The sequence below is a fragment of the Musa acuminata genome, chromosome BXJ2-11 (genome assembly GCF_036884655.1).
Source record: "Musa acuminata AAA Group cultivar baxijiao chromosome BXJ2-11, Cavendish_Baxijiao_AAA, whole genome shotgun sequence".
NCBI classification, from domain to species: domain Eukaryota; kingdom Viridiplantae; phylum Streptophyta; class Magnoliopsida; order Zingiberales; family Musaceae; genus Musa; species Musa acuminata.
This window is the reverse complement of record NC_088348.1, coordinates 23,211,075-23,232,872: the sequence shown is the minus strand read 5'-3', so window position 1 is coordinate 23,232,872 and position 21,798 is coordinate 23,211,075. Positions and strand designations below refer to the sequence as shown.

The 21,798-nt window shown below is 41.1% G+C and overlaps 1 protein-coding gene and 1 long non-coding RNA gene across 2 annotated transcripts; one reads left to right on the top strand and one right to left on the bottom strand.

Annotated features, from left to right (window-relative positions):
- Positions 1–2,732: 2,732 nt before the first annotated feature.
- LOC135626742 (uncharacterized) lies at positions 2,733–3,373 on the bottom strand. Its single transcript, XR_010492418.1, has 2 exons — positions 3,093–3,373; positions 2,733–2,982 (listed from the first exon to the last, which is right to left on the bottom strand). It is a non-coding gene; the product is annotated as an uncharacterized LOC135626742 (long non-coding RNA).
- A 991-nt stretch (positions 3,374–4,364) lies between these two features.
- Positions 4,365–11,710, top strand: LOC135626371 (DEAD-box ATP-dependent RNA helicase 3, chloroplastic-like). The gene is made up of 10 exons (XM_065131605.1): positions 4,365–4,996; positions 5,133–5,269; positions 5,370–5,784; positions 6,765–6,863; positions 7,407–7,631; positions 7,821–8,198; positions 8,528–8,671; positions 9,433–9,528; positions 10,037–10,314; positions 11,184–11,710. The coding sequence occupies exons 1-10, from the start codon at positions 4,508–4,510 to the stop codon at positions 11,251–11,253; spliced, it is 2,331 nt and encodes a 776-aa protein (XP_064987677.1). The 5' UTR covers positions 4,365–4,507; the 3' UTR covers positions 11,254–11,710.
- The last annotated feature ends 10,088 nt before the right edge of the window (positions 11,711–21,798 follow it).

Here is a 21,798-nt window from a genome sequence, read left to right as displayed (position 1 = left end):
AACTTACTATTTACAATCGATATCTTGCCATGTATTGATGAATTATTATTATTTATCTAAAATTGTCATCTTGCTAAAATTCATATTTGAAATTCGTATCATATTTGAAAATGATGATTATCTATCATCATTAACTTGAAAATAGATGTCATGCCTTGATATCATTTTTTGATAAATATATGGTATTGTATTGGTAAATCATGATAAGTATCATGATGTGCATATTGATAAGTTTAGATGAATATAACTTATCGATTTGATGCTTGAATTCAAAGGCCTTGAATTCAAGAGTATCTTTTCTACATATAGATAGGGGGAGTTAAGGTTAATTCCGTCGTCAATTGATTATCATCATAAAAAAGGGGGAGATTGTTGAATCTCATATTTTGATGATGAAATCAATTGGTAAATTATTTGATCTAATCTATATGTTAAGAAAGTGCAAGATTAACTACGATAGCAGTAAGGCATAAAGTAGATGTTGAGTCGGAGTTAAGATCGAGACTTCGTTGGGAGTTCGAGAGTTCGTCAAAAGTCTAAACATTAGTCGAAAGTTCTGCCAGAATTGACCGAGAAGTCTAGGAGCTTACCAAAGAAGCTCGTCGAAACTCGCCAAGAAGATCGTCGTAAAGTCCAGGAGCTTGCTGGGAGTCCGCTGGAACATTACCGAAAGATCATCGAAAGTTCATCGAAAGATCGCCGGAAGAACAATCGACATTACGGATAGAGTCTGCTTGCTTAAATATCTTAAATATCGTAGTTAGACCTTAAGTTGAGTTAGGATTGGGAGGTAATCCCACTGACAAGGCTGAATTGGGCCAATTGAATAGCCCATTCAACACTTGAAGTCATAACCGGCGGTGGCACCGCCTATGACTCGGTCTCCCAAGTGCACTGGGCGATGGTACCGCCTAGACTGGGTGATGGTACCGTCGATAGTTAATGTTGTCAAGCGGTGGTACCGCCTTGTCAAGTAATCATACAGCTAGAGCTCGGTCTTCGAGCTCTGTCAAGCGGTGGTACCGCCCAGTGTCAGTCTGCAAGTGATAGTATCGCCTAATAATGGCAATGGTATCGTAAGTACCCTGAAATCTGGAGATGTGTTTGGCTCCAATTCTGAAGCCATTAGGGCCTATAAATACCCCACCCTTTTCTGCATAAAAATGCATGAAAGTGTGAACAATATTATGAAATCTTGGGGTGTTAAAAGTGTTGTAAAAAAGAAAAAGTCCTCCTCCTCCGTTTCTAGAGTTATAATCATTCAAGTGAGGTATGAGGCTTGTAAATGTTATCTCCTAAACCCGTAAAAAAGAGAAAGTACCGTAAAAGAGATGGTTAATCTTTGCCTATTAAAGGAAGACCATTAGTGGACACCGGTGACATCGACGGAGGAGGAATCAGAAGTGGATGTAGGTTACAATGATCGAACCATTATAAATTCTGATTTGCATTTCTATTATTGTCATTTACTTTGCAATTGCTTCACTTCTATCTTACTTGGTTTTCACTATCCTTACGAATAAACATGCTTTCAAACAATCTTCCGAGATCGATTTTTTCATCATACGAAGTTTTTAAACTGACGTTTTTATCCACTGTACTAATTCACCCTCCTCCCCCTCTTAGTGCTGACTGGATCCTAATAAGGATTAATAGGTACAATAATTGCTTTGCCTATCCTTTGTCTACCATAGGTGCATCAAAATTTGGAATTATCATATTCACGTTAGATAACTTGTTTAGTAATACATCAAAAGGGAAACTATTGAAATGTTTTTCATAATTGCTTGGTGGAAAAATATACCATTCCCGAATTTTGTATAACCAAAGAAAGGAAACTGAAATAAGCTGAGTCATCACAAATGAACTGAAAAATAAAATATGAATCCTTTCCCTCGTTTGTTGAGCCAAAAGATGTATTGTCAAAAGAATGAAATCAAGAAATTTTGAGAAATTGGGGTTAGAAATACAAAGCAAGTGTAATTTGTCAGAATATCAAGAAATTTTCACCGAAATCCAAAAGTCAAAGTCCAGCAAGAGGCAACAAAGAATCAAACACTTTATGGCAAGACTAAACATTGTTATATCCTTATATTTCAAGTGGTTCAATGTATTATGGTAACCATGGTAAGCTTCTTCTTCTCCTCATATACCAACATATGATATGATAAGGCAACTTTGAGTACTACAACATAGAAACTAATTCAAGAACAAGAGAAGATTAAATTCTTCATATGATGACATATAAGTTCATTTAAGAATTGAAATCTACCACACATGTAGAATGAGCCTCGAGGGACTGGAAATCCCAGGATTTCTCAGAAAATAATAAGTAGGGACAAAAATTTAGAGTTAGATTTTTTTATTATGTCAAGTAATAATTAAATTATGTTTGTCTTAAGCATGGATTTGAAATATTCATGAAGACTTTCGAACCTGGAGTATAAGATTTGGATGGTGGGATTTAAAAGAGGGAATCTTGAGGGTATTTGACTCAAGAGCCTATGATATTCCCAAAAGAAACAGTTGCTAGGAATTGAATGAGGGTGGAATTTGCATGATTCTAATTTTTGGTAAAAGGTTCTGCGAGGAAGTTCTTAGACTAAAATTGCAGAATTTGTAGAAAAACCCCATGAAATTCTGATACTAAGTGGAGCTTTAGTTATCTATATTAAGATTCAACCCTGTATATTATCTATATTAAGATCAAATTTCAAATCTTAACATTTGCATGGCATAAGAATCATCACACTTCTTTAAACATTTTATCAAACAGTTGTTGTGACCCACTCACACGAATCCTAATTTCACCAGATTCCATACGACTAAGAAAAAAAGAAATGCACCAATGCCCTTCCAATCCTTTAGAATATAAATCAGCAGATGAAAGTGAACATCTTGGACAAGAGAAACGAACCCCTCTCCCGAATTCCAAGTTATCCACCCATCACCAGCTAAATGCTGTGCTGCTGACAAGCATGTCTTGTAGGCATTCACACAAACACCAAGCAAGCAAGCAACATAGTGCCCATCAAACTCAAACGGCATCAAAAGACTCAAGTTGGTCGGAATAAGAATCGCATGGTTATTACCTTTTGATCGAGCAAGAACAGCATTTGGGCATCACTTTAGCTGGCAACAATAGAAGCATTTGATGTGAATGAATCGAGTCGGAGTTACCCTGCAACAAAAGCATTTCATCGACCGAGAGTTGCTAATTTCTTGGCAAAGAGTAGTTTGTGTCGAATGATTCCTCGCATGCAAATCATCTCCATCTATCCTGGCTCACACATCTCCTCAAATGTCCCAATCTATTGAACCCAAACGCTAATTTCAAATCCGATTAAACAATATTTAATCCGACTTAAACATATCAAATAAATCCAAATATCATCACATGTCATCAGTACCTGCTAAAATATATTGTCAATTTAAATTTGTTTAGCTTATTTATAACACTCATTAATCCATATTATTCTTGCGAGCTAGACAATTAATAGTAAATGCATCAAAACTACGAAATCAAATGCTAAGATGCTATTTTGTATCTTACTAAACTCTTTTTTCTATATTCTTGTGACATTCTTATAGTTTTATATGATTATACTAAAAAGAAATAAGTTCATTTACGGGATTTATGTAAATATGAAAAAGCTTTGCAAGAATGAATCTATTTCCAACCTCTATTAACTGAAATAAATATGATTAACAAAAAAAAATAGGATGAGGGGTTAATTATCTTTTGTATTTAGACCCAATTAGTATCACGATCTCTATACCTAAGAGATTCTTATAATTTTAAAATAAAATAAATAGTTTATTTATTATAACGTCATCAAATGAATTAATAAATGTATTAGATCAATATCAAAGTGATAGATAAAGAGATAATTTTAATATTTTTTTGTTTTAAACAATTTTATTATAAAAAAATAATTTTAATAAATAATCTTATTTATTTTAACATCGTTAATTGTATTGATAAAAAACATAATACATGACATTATGTATTGGATCGACGTAAAAGTGATGAACAAAGAGATACTTTTTTTATTTTTAATAATTTTATCGATAAAAAAAACTTAGCATCCTATGTAATAAAAAAGATATTGAAATTATTTATTTATCTATCATTTTTAGATTCAATGACCTAACGTATTATATTTTTTATTAATGTAACTGAATGTTATGATAACTAAGATTATTTATTTTATTTTTAAAATTATAAATTTTTTAATATAAATATTTAAAGTATAGAGATCGTGACTAATAGGATCAACTGCAGACGGTCCGAACTCGAGTCTGCTCACGTCCTCTTCAAATTTCTCTGCATCCGTCTATATATTGAAGAAAGAGGAAGATTAGGTGGCCGGTGATAAGGCTATTCGTTCTGGGAAGCGGCCTTATCGAAACCCCTCTCTCTCCCCCACTTATCTCCTACTTCGCCGCTCTTCCTTCGGTCGTCGCGCACCCTAAGGCGGCTTCGGAGCAAACAAAGCCGTCGACGATGGCCGCCACCAGTACCACCACAGCCACCATCGGCGTGTCTTCCCTGTACCGGACTCCGTCCTTGGATCTCTCCGCCCGGAGGGTCTTCCCCTGCCTGTCCGATAAACCCCATTCCTGCAGCGGCCTCCTCAAGGTCTCCGCCGCGGACGCCACCAAGCGCTTCGGTTCCTTGTGCCTCGGCGCCGACCGCAGGGGCTCGAGGGCTCGTTGCCCTATGTTTGTTACCTCCGCAGTTGCCTCTCCCAACTCGGTCCTTAGCGAGGAGGCGTTCCAGGGCTTCCGTGGCCTCTCGAAATCGTCTCTCGAGGAAGGCGAAGAGGAGGGGTACGACGCCGACACGTACGAGTCCGAGGAGGAGGAAGAGGGGCCTTTCTCTGCCACTGCCGGTCACGATGAGAACGAGGTGGCCATTGCTAGCCTGGATTTGCCGCAGCAGCTCGTCAGTTCCCTCGAGAAGCGAGGGATTACTCACCTTTTCCCTATTCAGGTGTGGCCAAAATCGTCGCTTTCTTTCTTCTTCTTGCCCTTCCTCTTGTTCTTCATTCTTTTTCTCTCTCGCCAATCGAGCTGCTTTCATAGCGGACCGGTACATTATTGTAATACACATTGTTTTCTTTTCCTAGAGGGCCGTGTTGCTTCCTGCTCTTGAAGGCCGAGACCTTATTGCACGTGCAAAGACCGGTACCGGAAAGACACTGGCGTTCGGAATTCCCATAATTAAACGACTTAGCGAGGCCGACTTGGGGCGGAAGACGTCAAGGTTCTAATTTTTCTCCTAAAAATCTCATTATCATTGTTACCGTGTAACCTTGTATGGCTTTCTCTCTGTATTCAGTATGCATTTTCACTTCTTTATTCAGGCAATCAGGACGTCTTCCTCGGGTTCTGGTTCTTGCACCTACCAGGGAGTTGGCGAAGCAAGTCGAGAAGGAAATTGATGAGTCAGCACCTTATCTTAGCACCGTATGTGTTTATGGAGGAGTTTCTTACAACGTTCAGAAGAGTGCACTTTCTCGTGGTGTTGATGTGGTCGTGGGAACTCCAGGTCGAATAATCGACCTCATTAATGACAATAGCCTTCGGCTTGGAGAGGTCGAGTACTTGGTTCTTGATGAAGCTGATCGGATGCTGGCTGTTGGGTTTGAAGAAGATGTAGAATTGATATTGGAAAAGCTGCCATCAAAGCGTCAAAGTATGCTATTTTCTGCAACTATGCCTGATTGGGTGAAGAAGTTGGCTAGGAGACACCTAAATGATCCTCTCATAGTTGACTTGGTATGTCCATGTTGGTTTTTGATTTTTATTACCCTACTGGGTTCCTTCATGATTGAAAATGATTTCTGCTGATTTGCTTCATACCTCAAATGCACAAAGAAAAGGTAATACAATTGTGTCTGGTACAGGCATAACACCCAGAGAACAATCACAGTAGACACATTTGAGATTATTTATCGTTAGTTATTAATTGTTTTATAAGTTCCATGACATGGATCAAACATAACATGAAGCTGATGACAGTTACCATTATATTTGTTTGTTAATTATTAATCATAATGAGATTTTTCTCAGTCTGCAATTAATTTAGATATGAGCAACTGCATGGCTTCTGCAAAGAGATTGACGTTAGTGGCTCTCCTATTGTTCTTCAGGAACATCATTTTAGATTACTTGTGCAGTCTCAACTATATAAGTCTAAAATCCATCTTGCAATTGGTTATGAACTCAGTCATCTACTTGACAATAAGTGGAACCGAGAATTTTAGTTTCACTAGCATGCCTTGTGGTTTCATTTTGGCTGCTTGATTCAATACACACTTGGCTCTTACCAATTTAAGCCATGCATCATATGTGCCATATTTCATGGAACTGTACTTCCAATACCTGAGATTCTTGGGTGAACTTGTTCTTATAACATGATGGAGGCTTAATTGCAAATATATGCTGATGAACAAACAATTGGCTATTGATGATTCTAAAGATGTTTTAAGGTTTTAAATTATTGTAAAATAATCTTCGTATCAATTGATATATAATGTGTCTATTCTATTCTTATACGATTAATGATAGCTGTAATATTCTGCTATAGTTATAACGTAATCGTAAAATATGAAGTTGCAGACATTTTTATGTATGTTTTAGACTTGTGAAACTGTGCAGTATGCAATTATGCATCAATTTACAAGTTACTTTTATTATTTTTTCACAATGATTATGCCTCATGTAAATAATCTTTTTTAAGTTTGTTTTTTATCTAGGTTGGTGACCAAGATGAGAAGCTAGCAGAAGGAATTAAACTTTATGCCGTACCAACAACTTCAACTTCAAAGCGTACAATCCTTAGTGACCTAATCACGGTATGGATGACATTTACTTTGAAGAGTGATCATTTTCTCAATTATGTTTTGCCCTTCTTCTTGCTTCGCAAGCTCAACTTTTGTAGACAACATAAGTTGCCTATCCTGAGACTCAAGTGACTAACACAATACATCTTTTGGGGACATTTAAAGGGATGGAGTCATTGCATAAATTTTTATTGATTTGTCTGGATAAGGTCTCTTTTGCATGCCAATTCATTTATAAAGGCTATTATGATTTGAATATAGATCTCCTTCAATGAATGCAATACGGAAATTTTGTGGAATGATTTTCCAAAACAATAACCTACGAACTACTGATCCATGCTGGTGTGTGGATGCACGTGCGATTTCAGATGGTCCCCATTTAATCTGCTTCTGTTTGTTTTTAAATAACTTGTTTATAAATTGGTCCTCTTCTTGCAGCTATTATGGTTCTTTTTTTGACATTTATCTGCTGTTAAGAGGCACATCTTTCTTGTAACAGAACCATTCAGTTGTGTTTGTGGCTGAGTATATCATACATGCACTTTTTATTTGCAGGTATATGCTAAGGGTGGGAAGACCATTGTTTTCACTCAGACAAAGCGGGATGCCGATGAAGTATCTATGGCCTTAACTAACAGTATAGCATCTGAGGCACTACATGGGGATATATCTCAACATCAGCGAGAAAGAACCTTGAATGGTTTTCGTCAAGGGAAATTTACTGTTCTTGTTGCAACTGATGTTGCCGCTCGTGGACTTGATATACCTAATGTTGATCTGGTACTTTTATTATGATTGCTTATGTGTGTACATCAGTTTTCAGTATTAATTAATATTTAATGGTATTGTTGCTGTTTCCTACTTTCAAATGCAAGTTCCTTGTGAGTAGTCATTTTTGTATAATTTAAAATCGGTTAATACTCTTCAGCAAGTTGTCAGATGCTTTACATATTTGCTCTTTTTTTTCAGATTATTCATTATGAACTGCCAAATGATCCAGAGACTTTTGTTCATCGTTCTGGTCGTACTGGACGTGCCGGAAAAGAGGGCACTGCCATCTTGATGTTCACTAGTAGCCAGAGGAGAACAGTTAAATCTCTTGAACGTGATGTAGGATGCAGGTTTGAGTTTACAAGCCCCCCAGCGATGCAAGAGGTACTGGAATCATCAGCAGAGCAAGTAGTTGCTACTTTGCAGGGTGTTCACTCTGAGTCGATACAGTATTTCCTCCCAGCTGCTCAAAGATTGATTGATGAACTAGGAACACAAGCCCTGGCTGCGGCATTGGCTCATTTAAGTGGATTTTCTCAACCTCCTTCGTCTCATTCTCTTATCAGTCATGAGCAGGTGAAAAAATGTGGAGGCTTATTTAATATATTTGGATCACAATTACTGCATATTACAATAGAATATTCGAGAATATATGATTATTAGTGCTAGTTTAAGAAAGAGAGACTAGACCTGATCTGTTTGCATCGAATGTGATTTGCCTTGTTCCTGCTTAACTTATATGTACTAAATGACTAGACAATGATGGGTAAATTTTTACTCTATGTGGGCAAACCAGCTGGCATATTTGCATAAGTTCCTCAGTCTTTAGAAACCTGTCCTCTTCTTTAGTTTCTGTTAGCATGCTTTTCAGATATATTTTGAACTTGACTTTGTGCCTTGTGTAGGGATGGGTCACATTACAATTAACACGTGAATCAGGACACTCGAGAGGGTTCTTTTCTGCAAGATCTGTTACTGGGTTTCTTTCTGATGTTTTTCCTGCTGCTGCTGATGAAGTGGGCAAAATATATATGATTGCAGATGAAAGGGTTTGTATTCTTCAAGAGCATTTATGTAGTTATTTTTCTTCCAAATACATTTCTTATAGTTCTTTGTCTCTTGTATCTTTAATTTAAGATTGTTCATGTAGCAGTTGAATTTTCTTGGCCAAGGTTCACTGTATCACATCAATTGTGATATATCTATCTTCTGCATATGTTTTACTCAATTGTGCTTTTTATTTACTCTACATATCATTTTCATGTAGTTTCTTGGTCATTTATTGTATGTTTCTGGTTAATAAGTCAATTTTCCTGCTTCATGACCGGTTGGCTGATTATCTCTCTGTTCTGTGAGTGTTGATGAAGGTTAAGGGACTGAAATGCAAGCTTGAACTTTATTTCAGTAACATTTTTTAAGCTTATGAGGAAATTCAAAATGTTCATATGGACGGTTAGTTTCTTGCTTTTATACTTCATTGAAGGAATTGATGACAATAGAACAATGTAAAAGGCTCAGGGCCAGTTTTGTTTGATAAAGTAAATGGTTCCATGTCAGATTGAATGGAAATACATGTGTAGTAGCTAACATGTGAGGAAATGGTCTTTCAAGTTTTGCATGTATATAACAAAATTTCAAAGCTATTTTGTATCTCTTTTTGAACTCAAGTTTCATAATGCCTTGAATGTACATAATAGGCATTGAGATTGTTTGAGAATGTATATTGTAAAAGTTAGCAGTTTACAAATATTTCAAACACTGTTTGTGAATACAACATCTATGTAATCTTCAATATTGCTGATTTTTTCAGGTTCAAGGTGCAGTTTTTGATCTACCTGATGACATTGCCAAAGAGCTACTGAATAAGCAATTGCCTCCAGGAAATTCTATATCAAAGATCACCAAGGTGGTCCTCTAGCACTATTCCTTTCTGATTGCTTTTCTACATTTTGAAATTCAACTCTTAGAATGGTGGCTGCTCCATGTTTGGTGGAACTATATTAAAATCTGTATTTACCTGCATACTATATTTTGGGAATATAATATTTATGGAATAACTAAGAAGCCGATAAAAGTTGGATTGTGGATTACCTTTTGGTTCATATGAAGATTATATCTGCTTGTTGTCTTGTGGTATTCCCAGCTTCCTCTGTGCAGCTGTGCTGCTACTGGGAAGTCTGGTTGCTGTATTCATAGACATTGAAGAAGGTAATAAGTTCTATTTGGTTGGTCTCAACCAGTGAAATTTGGTGCTTGCATTATTGCCATTTTTAAGATTTTTTTTTTAATACTTGATATATGCCATTTGCTCTTGGCTTGACATGTTTGATTGTAGTCATTGATTGAATCAACACATTTTTATTTAAATGATTATATAACACTTTTTGCATGCTTTTGCTGTTCTACTATTTTAGCTTCCTACACTGCAAGATGATGGTCCTCCTGTTGACAATTATGGCCGGTTTTCAAACCGGGACTGGGGTTCCAGAGGTGGTGGTTCTGGGGAACGAAGTCAGAGGGTTTCCAGAAATTGGGGTGGCAGGAACTCTGACAGTGGTGATGGCTTTCGACGTGGTGGCCAGGTCTACAGAACTGATAATAGCTGGTCTAAGTCACCCAGAGGGAGTGAGGATGACTGGCTAATCGGCGGCAGGAGATCCCACCATTCATCCTCGCAGGGTAGCCGGGAAAGGTATCATTGATCCACTATGATAGCCAGAAGATCTTTAGTAATAGATTATTGTTGATGCACTATAGATAATTGCAAAAACTTTCAAGGAGATGCTTTTTTGACAATGGTTATCCAAAATATGGTCTGAGCTAGGATATGCAATTTTCTTCACATGCAAATCCGTGATTGTTCCTAACTGTTGGCTTCAGAATTCAATTTTTATATAGGCATTTTTGAATTTAACATTTGTATGCCAAAATTTTTGTGACTACTGATGGCTAACTTGCTCATACAAATGTTGGTGTAACCCCTTGTTATACATGGGCTTTCAGTGCCATAACAAAATGGGTAAATTTCTCTTTTTGAAGGATTTCTGCTGTTAATATGTTTATCTTTAGCTTCCTCCACGAGAACCATGTACTCTTGATATAACAGATTCTCATCAGTTCCCTTGATAAACCTGTGTCATTTATAACTGGTTTTTACAAGCCAAATACATGAAAAGTTAATGGAGCTATATTTCTTCATTCTTAGTTAACTATTTCCTAATTTTCTCCTAAGTTTTTGTGTCTTTATGCTTTCATGAACCAAAGCCACTGAAGCAACCAATTGTAAACTACCTAATTTTCACTTTAGAAATATCAATCTGGTAGATGATTTGTATCAGCGAACTGCCAGTATAGTGTTTGCTTAGTACACTTGGCCTACTGGTCTGAAACATGTAAATCTCGTAAAATGATTTATCATTCATGAATTTCTTCTGCTGCTTAGATACTGTGAAAGCAGCAGTCCAGTGTTTGTTCTCCAAAATAAGGAATCTATATCTATCTGTTTGATAGTCATGGTTATTTGTGAAATATTCTGAGATTGCACTTCTATGTTGTCAACAGAGGCTTCGGAGGTGCATGCTTTAATTGTGGTAGATCTGGTCACCGCGCTTCGGAATGTCCTAACAAATAGTCAGTTTGATGGAAATTCCTGCTCGAATTTATTGACATGCTCCAGCTCCAGATGTGATATCATGAAGAACTAATGATGAGACTGCTTGGAAGTGGATCAGACCATGCAAATGTGTGAGCATGATGAGCCCTGATCGGGAGGAGTTTTCACTGAGTTTCTTATATGAAGTTATTTAAAAGCATATCATTAGGTTGCTTTGAGAGTTTAGATTAGTTTCAAAGTCACTCGTGAGAATTGTGATGGTGGTGGTGGTGGAGTGCCTGCACAATGTGTGCTGGTTGCTGTATTCAATGCTTTTTGACTCATTATGTTTGTTGTATTTACTTGGTATGTTTTCCCTTGAAGGTTGACAAGATTAAGATTTTGATACGAGTGTGGTAATTTGTGGAGATACACTGGATTTTGTCTGAGTTCATCATGAAATAATGCAACCACAGATTTGAAGATTCTTTGGTCACGTTTTTTTTAATTTTCTGCTGCTTCATTAAAACTAAAGGTTTTGATAGAGTTTTTCTAATATGAAATTTGTTTTATTTGTAAACATGCAATTGTAGCTTGAATGTTAGTATTATGATGTTGAAATTCTAATAGTTTTATATTCATAAATTTAGATGATTTCTCTATGGATTTCTACCCTCTTCAATGATCTAATTTTTAGAATATCTTCTGTATTGGAGGTTTCGACTTATGCACGAGGATTTTAGTGTATTAGTGGGATTCATGTATGTTTGAGATAATCCTTATGCTCATGTATATCCAATGTTCATGTATATTCGTGTTTTATAATTTTGTTTGAGAATTTATAATAGGTTTGATAATCTCATTTTAATTATTTTTTATGATAATTTTAGGTTTATAAATATAAATTGTGTGTAATGATCGCACAAAACCAAAATTATCGAGAAATAGATCCTTTAGATAGTCATTTTGGGGATATTCTGGTTCGTACAGAGTGTAAGCTAGTACAACATCTTGGAACTACTTGGGTGGCACATGGTTAGATGGGTTTAGGATAGTTTCTAAAGCTGGTTCTTCATTTTGTTCCATAGTAATATAATTTAGACACTTGTGGAGATTTTTACCATCGTGGATCACCTTGGACCTTTTGTCGTGTAACCGTTTAGAGCTTGCAAAGTCTATATTTGTAATTTGTATTATCAAGTATTTGCTAAAACAACTACTCGTGGATCCCAAGTTAAACACTTTCTTTAACCTGTCTTTTCTTTTGTAAGTTTTTAAGAGACCATAAGAGGTTTTAGGGATGTTAATCCTTTGTGAATGGACATGCAATGGTACCCTACGACTAAGCAAAATCAACTAAATATATAAAAGATGATACTAGAGCTGGACAAGCACACTCAGAAACACTTAATATGTAAACATGGGGACCTAACGGGCAATGTCGAGGGCAGCACGCATGACCATTTGGTGGAAACAAACATAGAGACCTAGGGAAAGGAGTCACTTGGAAGAGCGAGCATCTGAGATTGACATTCAAAGGAATGATCAACCTTTCATGCGAGAGGCACCATGAGGACAAGTGAGTTGGGAAAAACGTATGGTGTATAAAAGTTAGAATGGTTGAATTCGAACTATGACTCAACGTTGGCAACCAAACTTGATAGTGCTCAATGTAAGTGGGGCGTTTTGTCACGGACTTAGCTGGATTTACCTAAGTCGTGCGGCACCCTTGCGTGTCCGTCCGCAAAGGTTAGCCTCCCCGAAGCCTCCCATTGTCCCTTAGGACCAACAAAAGAGAGAACGGGCTAGAGAGAACGCCTCAATCGGGATCCACAAGCAAACATCTCCGAAAAACACTTCATAGACAATGCAAATTACAAACAGACTTTACAAGCTCTGAACAATGGCACAACAAAGGGTAAAATGGTCCATTACAGACCGAAGATCTCTCGCACGTGTCCACATGACACAACCTTTATTTACAAGCCTAAAGAGGCCACCATCCCAACTAAAATGGGACTATTAAGCCTTCGACCACCCCTCTACATGCTGTACAAGGCATGAACATGCCAAAAGACATGGACATACATGAGCATTACATCAAACATCTTGTTTAGAAGTTTGTCCGTGACATTCTCCCCCACTTATTCCTTCGACGTCCTCGTTGAAGCCTTTGTCGGCACTACAACTCCTCGCCTTTGCTGAGTCTTCAATCTTCTGCTCCAGCTACAATGCGCCTCTTGGCTCCTAGCTGCTCTCCGCTGCTATTTTTGAGTAGTCGAACCTTTGATCCGCCATGCTGCTTCAACTCACCAATGACTCTGACTCTGGTGTGGGGTTGGCTGAGTTGTGTTGATCCTTGTTGATTCCTGTGAATCCCCTAGATGAAGGAAAAGACCATCCTTACTGCGCTAGTCTCTCAAATTCCTCATGCTGCTTGAACTGGGTGGATGCTTGTTGGAGCTTTAACGAGCATCGTCTCGCAAACTTATGAAGTTTTGGGTCCTTCCTCCACAAAATTTGCTCATTGACTCTTCTTTCACTTAGTTGTCACATCCAAGTAGGTTCGCATCACTTCCGCTTTCGGTTGGCATTTCATTGGGAAATGAAGCGGACAATCTACTCTCAGTAGCACTGATCACCGTTGGTGAGGATTTGACAACTATTGTCTTCCATTATCTTCGAAGGGTCCTTGAACTTGTGCAGAGCTCCTCTGCTGGATAGATAAGAGAATTGGGGTACTCGGTTTCGTCCATTCTCTTAAGGGTTGAGAAGGCAAAGGTTACTTGACTTCGCCCGCCTCCTTGAGGTTGTACTCCATGCATCGAGTTGGTTACTGGCCTTCGCCGGCTCTTTGCTCACACTTCTGAAGCACTTGAAGTGTTTGCACTCTTGGCGTTGAGTTAGTTACTGTGATTCACCTTCTCAATGCCATCGAACTTCTGGAATGCAGGAAGTTTTCACCCCAACTTGGAGTAATTCTCTCATAGGTTTGGTCGCCTCTGGGATTGTACCGTCTTCTCCATCAACCCTGCCGCCTACTCCTCTGAGTAGCAAAGGTATAGCACCGCGTACTGCCTGCTTCGTTCCTTGGTTATGCACTCTTGCATGACCCGAAGTCCTTCACTTTCGGCTATCTTGATGAGAAGCTCATTGACACCGGTCTTACGAAGTTCTTCGGCCTCTGCCCTTCAGCCTTGTCTCGGTACTTGGAGATTGCTTCTGCATGCTCCACCTCCTCGGCCCCTTTCACGACCAAGTGCTCTCCCTCCATGAGAGCAAGGGATCAATGACTTTCACGGAAGTCCCACCTCTGCGGTACCATGGCGCTGCCATGCCCATGGCACTACTATCCGTCGCCTCGCATCTACATCCCTTTTCTTCACAATCAGTAGATATGCCTCCGTGACACTCCTCCGAGTCCACCCCCATTCTAACTGATTGCTTGATTTTGGGTAGCTAAGTCCCTCTGGACTCGTCGTCGCTTCCTCGCCCCTTTCGACCCCCTGCTTCAACACCTCTGTGTTCTCCAAGCAGTCCGTTTGGTCGATGGAAAGACAGACTGCAACTCCCATGCATGGCCTCTGCCATCACATTGTAGGGTTTGCACCGATTATGTTCTCCTTAGCTTCCTTGGTAGCAACGTTCGCTTTACTCGGCCTTGTCCTCTGACTTGCCGGGCTCCCTTAAGCGAATATGAGCTCTGGAGCAGTCCAACTCTCCAGCTGCTTCGATCATACCTCTGCATGATCAAGTCCCTCCCATGGAACTCACTGGTACTTGCATTCGAACTTTTCCCTTGGTGGAACCCAGCCCCCATATGTTGATGACCAAGGTTTTCATCCGATGTAAAATTCGATGCACGCATGGAAGACCCGCCTCTACGGTACCATGGCCTTCACTCCTTGAATCCATAGCCCTTCTTGCCGTCGTGTTGTTCACCGAAGTGGAGCTCCCAATAGCTCCCGATCATACCTCCGATCTAGTCCCTCACGGGACTATGTCGTGTGTATCGCATTGCCACGAACTGTTCCACCACGATCCGCTGCACCATGTCGCCTCCTGGTGACATCTCCATTGCATTCTGATCCTTGTGGAATAAACTCGAATTGTGAACCCTCCATGTGTGGCCTCTACCAATACATCGCAGGGTCTCATCCACCTTCGATTTTGTTCGCTCCTTTGGCAATCGACCTTCATCCACCCACTCTTGGGTCACACCTAGATGAAGCACCGCTCTAGGACAGTCCATCGCCTAGTAGCTCCCGAAGTCCACCGACTTCACTATAATTTGTGCACCATTGTCTGGATCCTAGGCCTTTGCCCCTAACAGCACAATCTCCTCTACGCACCGCTTCCTTCATGGCAACTTGAATGGCAACACTGTGGCATATTCTTCAAGAGTACCCGCCTCTGCGTCCTCTTGCCCCGTGCTAAGGCCTTCTGAACCCAACTTCGCCTCCGCAAATTGAGTCGCCTTAGTTCCTCCATCAAATGCTTCTCTGAGATTAGGTGCATGTGCCCCGAAGCTCCCTTCGTCTTTGGCACCATGCAAGATGAGTCCGCTTCGTCAGAATGAAGGACCCATGGAACAACATAATCTTACTCTTGCCTCTGCAAGAGTTCATGTCCTTGACCTCTGTCTAAGGAAAGCACTGTGCCTCTGCTCCATGTTCCAACTTCTATGTTGGCTCTCTTCAAGCGACTTGAGTACTTCGCCAAGTTACACCCAAGTTGCTCAGCTCGTTTTTTCATTGAGTTGATGGTGGCCCTCGCGCCCACCATTCCACGGGTCAGCCCTCCCTTGAGTCCGATCTCTACATCGACTCCAAGTGTGCCTTCATTTAAGTTTCTTTGGGTCGCTCCCCCACTTGATCTCGCAATGCATCCACCAATGCATTCTCTCAAGCGAGATCATGCGACGACTCCTCGCCGCTTGCTCAGTCCATCGAGCTTCGTGGAGTTGTTGTTTGTTGAGGTACTCCTCCTCAACATGTGAGGTCCGTCCCACATGATTCTCCCTCTGGAGAGCCGAGACTTATCCCTCCTGGATAACTGTCCCGTTGGAGCAACATCTCTCTTCGTTTCGGAGACCACCATCCCCTTGGACTACTCCGATCCGTTGAACAAACTGTGCATTGTTCTGCCTCCTGCAAACGCACTTGCTAGATTGCGACTCCACGTCAATACAACCCCCCGCTGCACCACTCAAGGCCTAGCAACATGCTGAACTCGTTGCACACTTCAGCCTCCTACGGACGTATCCTTCACATACCGAAGAGAAAGTTCCAATGCTCCATGGCACCGAGTTTCGGTCGCCTTAGGATGGCCATGAACATTCCATCGTCCGCATACAAGCCCATGCATGAGTACCGAATTCTTTGAGTTAGCAATTCCCCTCACCTCTATGAGCTTTGCACAACTCTTTCGATCGCTGAGCAACTTATTCCACCTTGCATGGTCTCATCCTTTACCAAGCGCCTCGCTTGCCTTGAGCACCATCAAGTATAGTTGTCAACGTTGAGCCGTAGCTCAAACTCAGCCATCCCAACCTTTGTGCGCTCCACATTCTTCCAAGCTTGCCTGTTCTCGTGGTGCCTCTTACGCGAAGGGTTGGCCATTCCTCTGAATGCCAATCTCAGATGCCCGCTCCTCCGAGCGACTCCTTTTCCCTACATCTCCATGCTCGTTTTCCCCTAAACGGTCGCGCGTGTGCTGACTGCCCTCAACGCAGCCCCGCTAGGTCCCCCACGTTTGCATGCTAAGTGTTTCTATGAGTGCTTGTCCCTCTCTGATACCATCTGTCACGGACTTAGCTGGATTTGCCTAAGTCGTGCGACACCCTTGCGTGTCCGTCCGCAAAGGTCAGCCTCCCCGAAGCCTCCCATTGTCCCTTAGGACCAACAAAAGAGAGAACGGGCTAGAGAAAACGCCTCAATCGGGATCCACAAGCAAACATCTCCGAAAAACACTTCATAGACAATGCAAATTATAAACAGACTTTACAAGCTCTGAACAATGGCACAATAAAGGGTAAAATGGTCCATTACAGACCGAAGATCTCTCGCACGTGTCCACATGACACAACCTTTATTTACAAGCCTAAAGAGGCCACCAACCCAACTAAAATGGGACTATTAAGCCTTCGGTCGCCCCTCTACATGCTGTACAAGGCATGAACATGCCAAAAGACACGGACATACATGAGCATTACATCAAACATCTTGTTTAGAAGTTTGTCCATGACAGTTTGGTAAAAGATGAGACCGTACAAAGTGGGATGGGTTGCTCAATGATCGAAAGAGTTATGTAACGATAATAGAGAAGAGGTGAATTTCTAACTCAAATAATTTAGTACTTATGCAAAAGCTTGTATACGAATGATGGATTGATCATGACCATCCCAAGGCGATACACTTGATACTATAGAGCATTGAAACTTTCTCTTTGGAATAAGAAGGATGAGTTATCACATGATAATTGACAGAGTGAGCAGCGATGAGTTATCACATGATCTCGAATAAAGTAATGCATTGGTGGATGCATTACGAGATCAAATGGGGGAACGACCCAAGGCAACATCAAATGAAGGTACACTTAAAGTTGATGTAGATATCAAACTCAATGGAGGGCTGACCCATGAAATGGTGGGCATAAAGACTACCATCAACTCAATGCAAACCGAGAAGCGAAACAAGGGTGGAACTTAGTGAAGTGCTCAAGTCGCATGAAGAGAGTTAGCAAAGAAGACATAACCTAGAATGAAGGCACAAAGGTTTTATTGGACAAATGTTAAGGATATCAACTCTTGTAAAAACAAGATCGAGGTCATGTCATTTTATGGGTTCCTCATTTTGATGGAGTGGACTCAACCTGCATGACATTAAAGTTAAAGGAAGCTTTGAGGCACATGTACTTTATCTTGACACATTTGACAAAGGAATTAATGTGACTCAACTTATGGATGTAAAGTTGGGGTTAGAAGGCCTTGACACGATATAAGAGGATACGAAGGTAGATACTCTTGAAGAATATGCCATAGTGCTGTCATTCAAGTTGTTGCGAATGAAGTGATGTGTAGTAGAGATTATGTTAAGGGCAGAGGCCTATGATCCAAACAATAGTGCACCATCTTCAGTGAAGTCAGTGGACTTTAGGATTTGCTAGGCGACAAAGTGTCATAGAGCTATGCTTCATCCAAGGGTGACCCAAGAGCAAGTGGACGAAGGTCGATTGCCAAAGGAGTGAATACAATCAGAGGTGGTGGAGGCCTTATAATGTGTTGGCAGATGCTACAGATAGAGAGATTGCAATCTGATTTCATCCCACAAAGATCATAATGCAATAGAGATATCACCAGAAGGCGACATGGTGTAGTAGATTATAGAAGAACAATTTGAGACAATGCAACAAACATGGGAGAAGTCCCCCGAGAGACTTGATCATATAGAGGTATGATCGGGAGCTACTAGGAGCTTCATTTCAGTGAACAACATGATGACAAGAAAAGCTATGAATTTAAGAAGTGAATGCTATGATACTATAGAGGTAGGTCTTCTGTGCATGTATTAAATTTTATATTAGATGAAAGCCTTAGTCATCAACATATGGGGGCTGTGTACCACCAAGGGGCAATTTTGAATGCAAGTATTAGGGAGTCCCCATGGGAGGGGGGAGGCTTGATCATACAGAGGTATGATCGGAGCAGCTACAGAGTTGGGATGCTCCATAGCTTCTATTCACTTAAGGGAGCCCGACAAGTCAAAGGCAAAGCAGAGTAAGTGAATGTTACTATCACAAAAGTAAAGAAAACAAAATCGACGTTAGCCTTGCAAAATGATGGCGGAGGCCATATATGGGAGTTGCAATTTATCTTTCCATCGATCAAAAGGAACTGCCCAGAGAACACAAAGGTGTTGAAGCAAGTGGTTGAAAGAGGTGGAGAAGCGATGTCATGTCCAAATGGACTCAGCTATCCAAAACTTGCCGGAAAATATGCTAGTCGACATCTCATGCGCAACGGAAAACAACACCAGAATTCTCAAAGTTAAGAATTAGGTCGTTGTGCGACAATTGATACGTGAGAAAATTACAAAACCAAAATGTTGAATCTCATATTTTGATGATGAAACTACTTGATATAGGTTTATGATTTAATCTGCGTTTTGAGTGACGCAGGATGCTTCGATCAGGATGAGACAATTAAAGCAGGAAAATCATGTTGTGCCGGAGGAACATGTCAGAAGATTGGACGTCGGGCCGGTAGATCGGTCGACGTATCGACAGAAGGCTCCGGGCAGTGGACTCGGGCATCGGGCCAAGAAGAGCGGTTATTGTGCTAAGGATATCGGAGTTGCAGAGTCAACTGGCCGATTGGGCAATAGGCCGCAGGAGAGGACGATGCGCCGAAGAATCGGACGAAGCGTCGAGGGACCAATGACATGCCGGACAACTTGGTTAATTGCTTAGGATTAATTGTCTCGATCGAAGTTTTTGTTTTAAGTGTGCAGGATTAACTACGATGAAAGTTAGACAAGCAGCAGGAGTTGCGCCGGAGTCAAGTTCATGATCACGTTGGGAGTTCGAGAGTTCGACGGAAGTTCGGACGGTCGTCGGAGGTTCTGCGAGAACAGATCCGAGAAGTCCAGAAGCTTGCCAAGCGAAGCTCGTCGGAACTCGCCAAGTGGAACGTCGCAAAGTCCAGGAGTTTTCCGGAAGTCCGCAGGAGCATCACCGAGGGTTCATCGGATGATCGACGGAAGTTCGCCGGAAACTCGCCGGAAGAAGCGATTGACGCACCAAAGCAAAGCTGCAGAAATTGTCTTAGATCTAATTGTAGTTAGCACGTTGATTAAGTTGGAAAATGGGAGGTGATCCCATTAGCTTAATCTTGGGGCAATTGGGCCCCTGAAAGACTGAAATTGGGCCGAATGGAGCTAACCATTCGGACCCTGCTTGCACCAGGAGGTGGCACCGCCTGGGCTAAGCCTCCCAGCGAGACTGGGCGGTGCAACCTCCCCAGCCAGGAGGTGGCACCGCCTGAGCTCAGTCTTCGAGCTAGACTGGGCGGTGCAACCTCCCTGACAGAGAGGTGGCACCGCTTGAGCTCAGTCTTCGAGCTAGACTGGGCGGTGCAACCTCCCTGACAGAGAGGTGGCACCGCTTGAGCTCAATCTTCGAGCTAGACTGGGCGGTGCAACCTCCCTGACAGAGAGGTGGCACCGCCTGAGCTCGGTCTTCGAGCTCTGGCAGAGAGGTGCAACCGCCTCAGTCAAGAGGTGGCACCGCCTGGGCTCAGTCTTCGAGCTCTGCCAAGCGGTGCAACCTCTCCAGTCAGGAGGTGCAACCGCCTGATCCCGGAATTTCGGGATTTGATCGTTTTGAGCTCCAAATTTGAATTGGGTTGGGGCCTATAAATACCCCACCCATTCAGCACTGAAAAGATATAGACCTACACCGAATTCTTGATCTTTTCTGTGATTCTAAGAGCTCAAATTTGTGAAAAGTCCTAAAGTTCTCCTCTTTCTGTTCTTCAAGTCTTGAGTTGTAAAAAGAGGAGAGAAAGGTCCTGTAAGGGTTGTCTCCTGAGCCCATCAAAAGGAGTGAATCTGTAAAAGGGCAGTTGGCCTTCGCCTATTGAAGGAAGGCCTCTAGTTGACGTCGGTGATCTCGTCGGTGGAGGAAGCCAAAAGTGGAGTAGGTCAAGACTGACCGAACCACTCTAAATCTCTGGTTTGCGTTTATTTTGAGCACTTTATCATTACTGCAAACCTCCTACATAGCTACTGCTCTCTGCGCCTTTACGAACAAGTTTCTAAGTGCTGATCTTTCCGAATCTGCATTCAGACGTAAATCGGTGTTTTCATACATTACAGTTTACGTTTACGTTTTGATTCTACAAAACTGTCTTCTGCGCTTTTACGAACGAAGTTTCTAAGTTCAGATCCCTGTAAAACAGCGTTTAGATGTAAAACTACGTTTAGACGTAAAACTGCGTTTAGTCGTAAACTGCGTTAAGACGTAAAACTACGTTTAGACGTAAAACTGTGTTTAGACGTAAAACTGCGTTTAGACGCAAACTGCACTGCGCTTAGACGCAATCTGATCTTAGACGCAAACTGCGCTTAGACGCAATCTGCATTTAGACGCAAACTGCGTAAACTGCGCTTAGATGCAAACTGTGTTTAGACATAAACTGCACTTAATCATAAGTATTCTTAGAATCGGCTTTTGCATCAAAATAGTTTTTATCAAACGAACACAGCTTTCGTTTTTAATCGCTGAAAGATTTCCGCTGCACTAATTCACCCCCCCCCCCCCACTCTTAGTACTCTCGATCCTAACAATTGGTATCAGAGCAGGTTATTTCTCATTTCGGATTTACACCCGAGAGAAATGGCTCTTCAAGAGGGCTTTTCGGTCTTTCGTCCACCGTTCTTTAACGGATTGGACTACACTTATTGGAAAACTCGAATGAGAGTTTTCTTGATTTCTCTAAATCTGGATTTATGGAATATCGTTGAAAACAGTTTTCAACTTCCCTCTAAACCGACGAACGAATGGTCGGATTTGGAGAAGAAGTAT

Excerpts from the sequence above, each read along its gene's own strand:
- LOC135626371 (XM_065131605.1), top strand. The coding sequence starts at position 4,508 with ATGGCCGCCACCAGTACCACCACAGCCACCATCGGCGTGTCTTCCCTG. Across the intron at positions 8,199-8,527 it reads CTCTTATCAGTCATGAGCAG|GGATGGGTCACATTACAATT; the intron begins GTGAAAAAATGT and ends TGCCTTGTGTAG. Across the intron at positions 8,672-9,432 it reads ATATGATTGCAGATGAAAGG|GTTCAAGGTGCAGTTTTTGA; the intron begins GTTTGTATTCTT and ends TGATTTTTTCAG.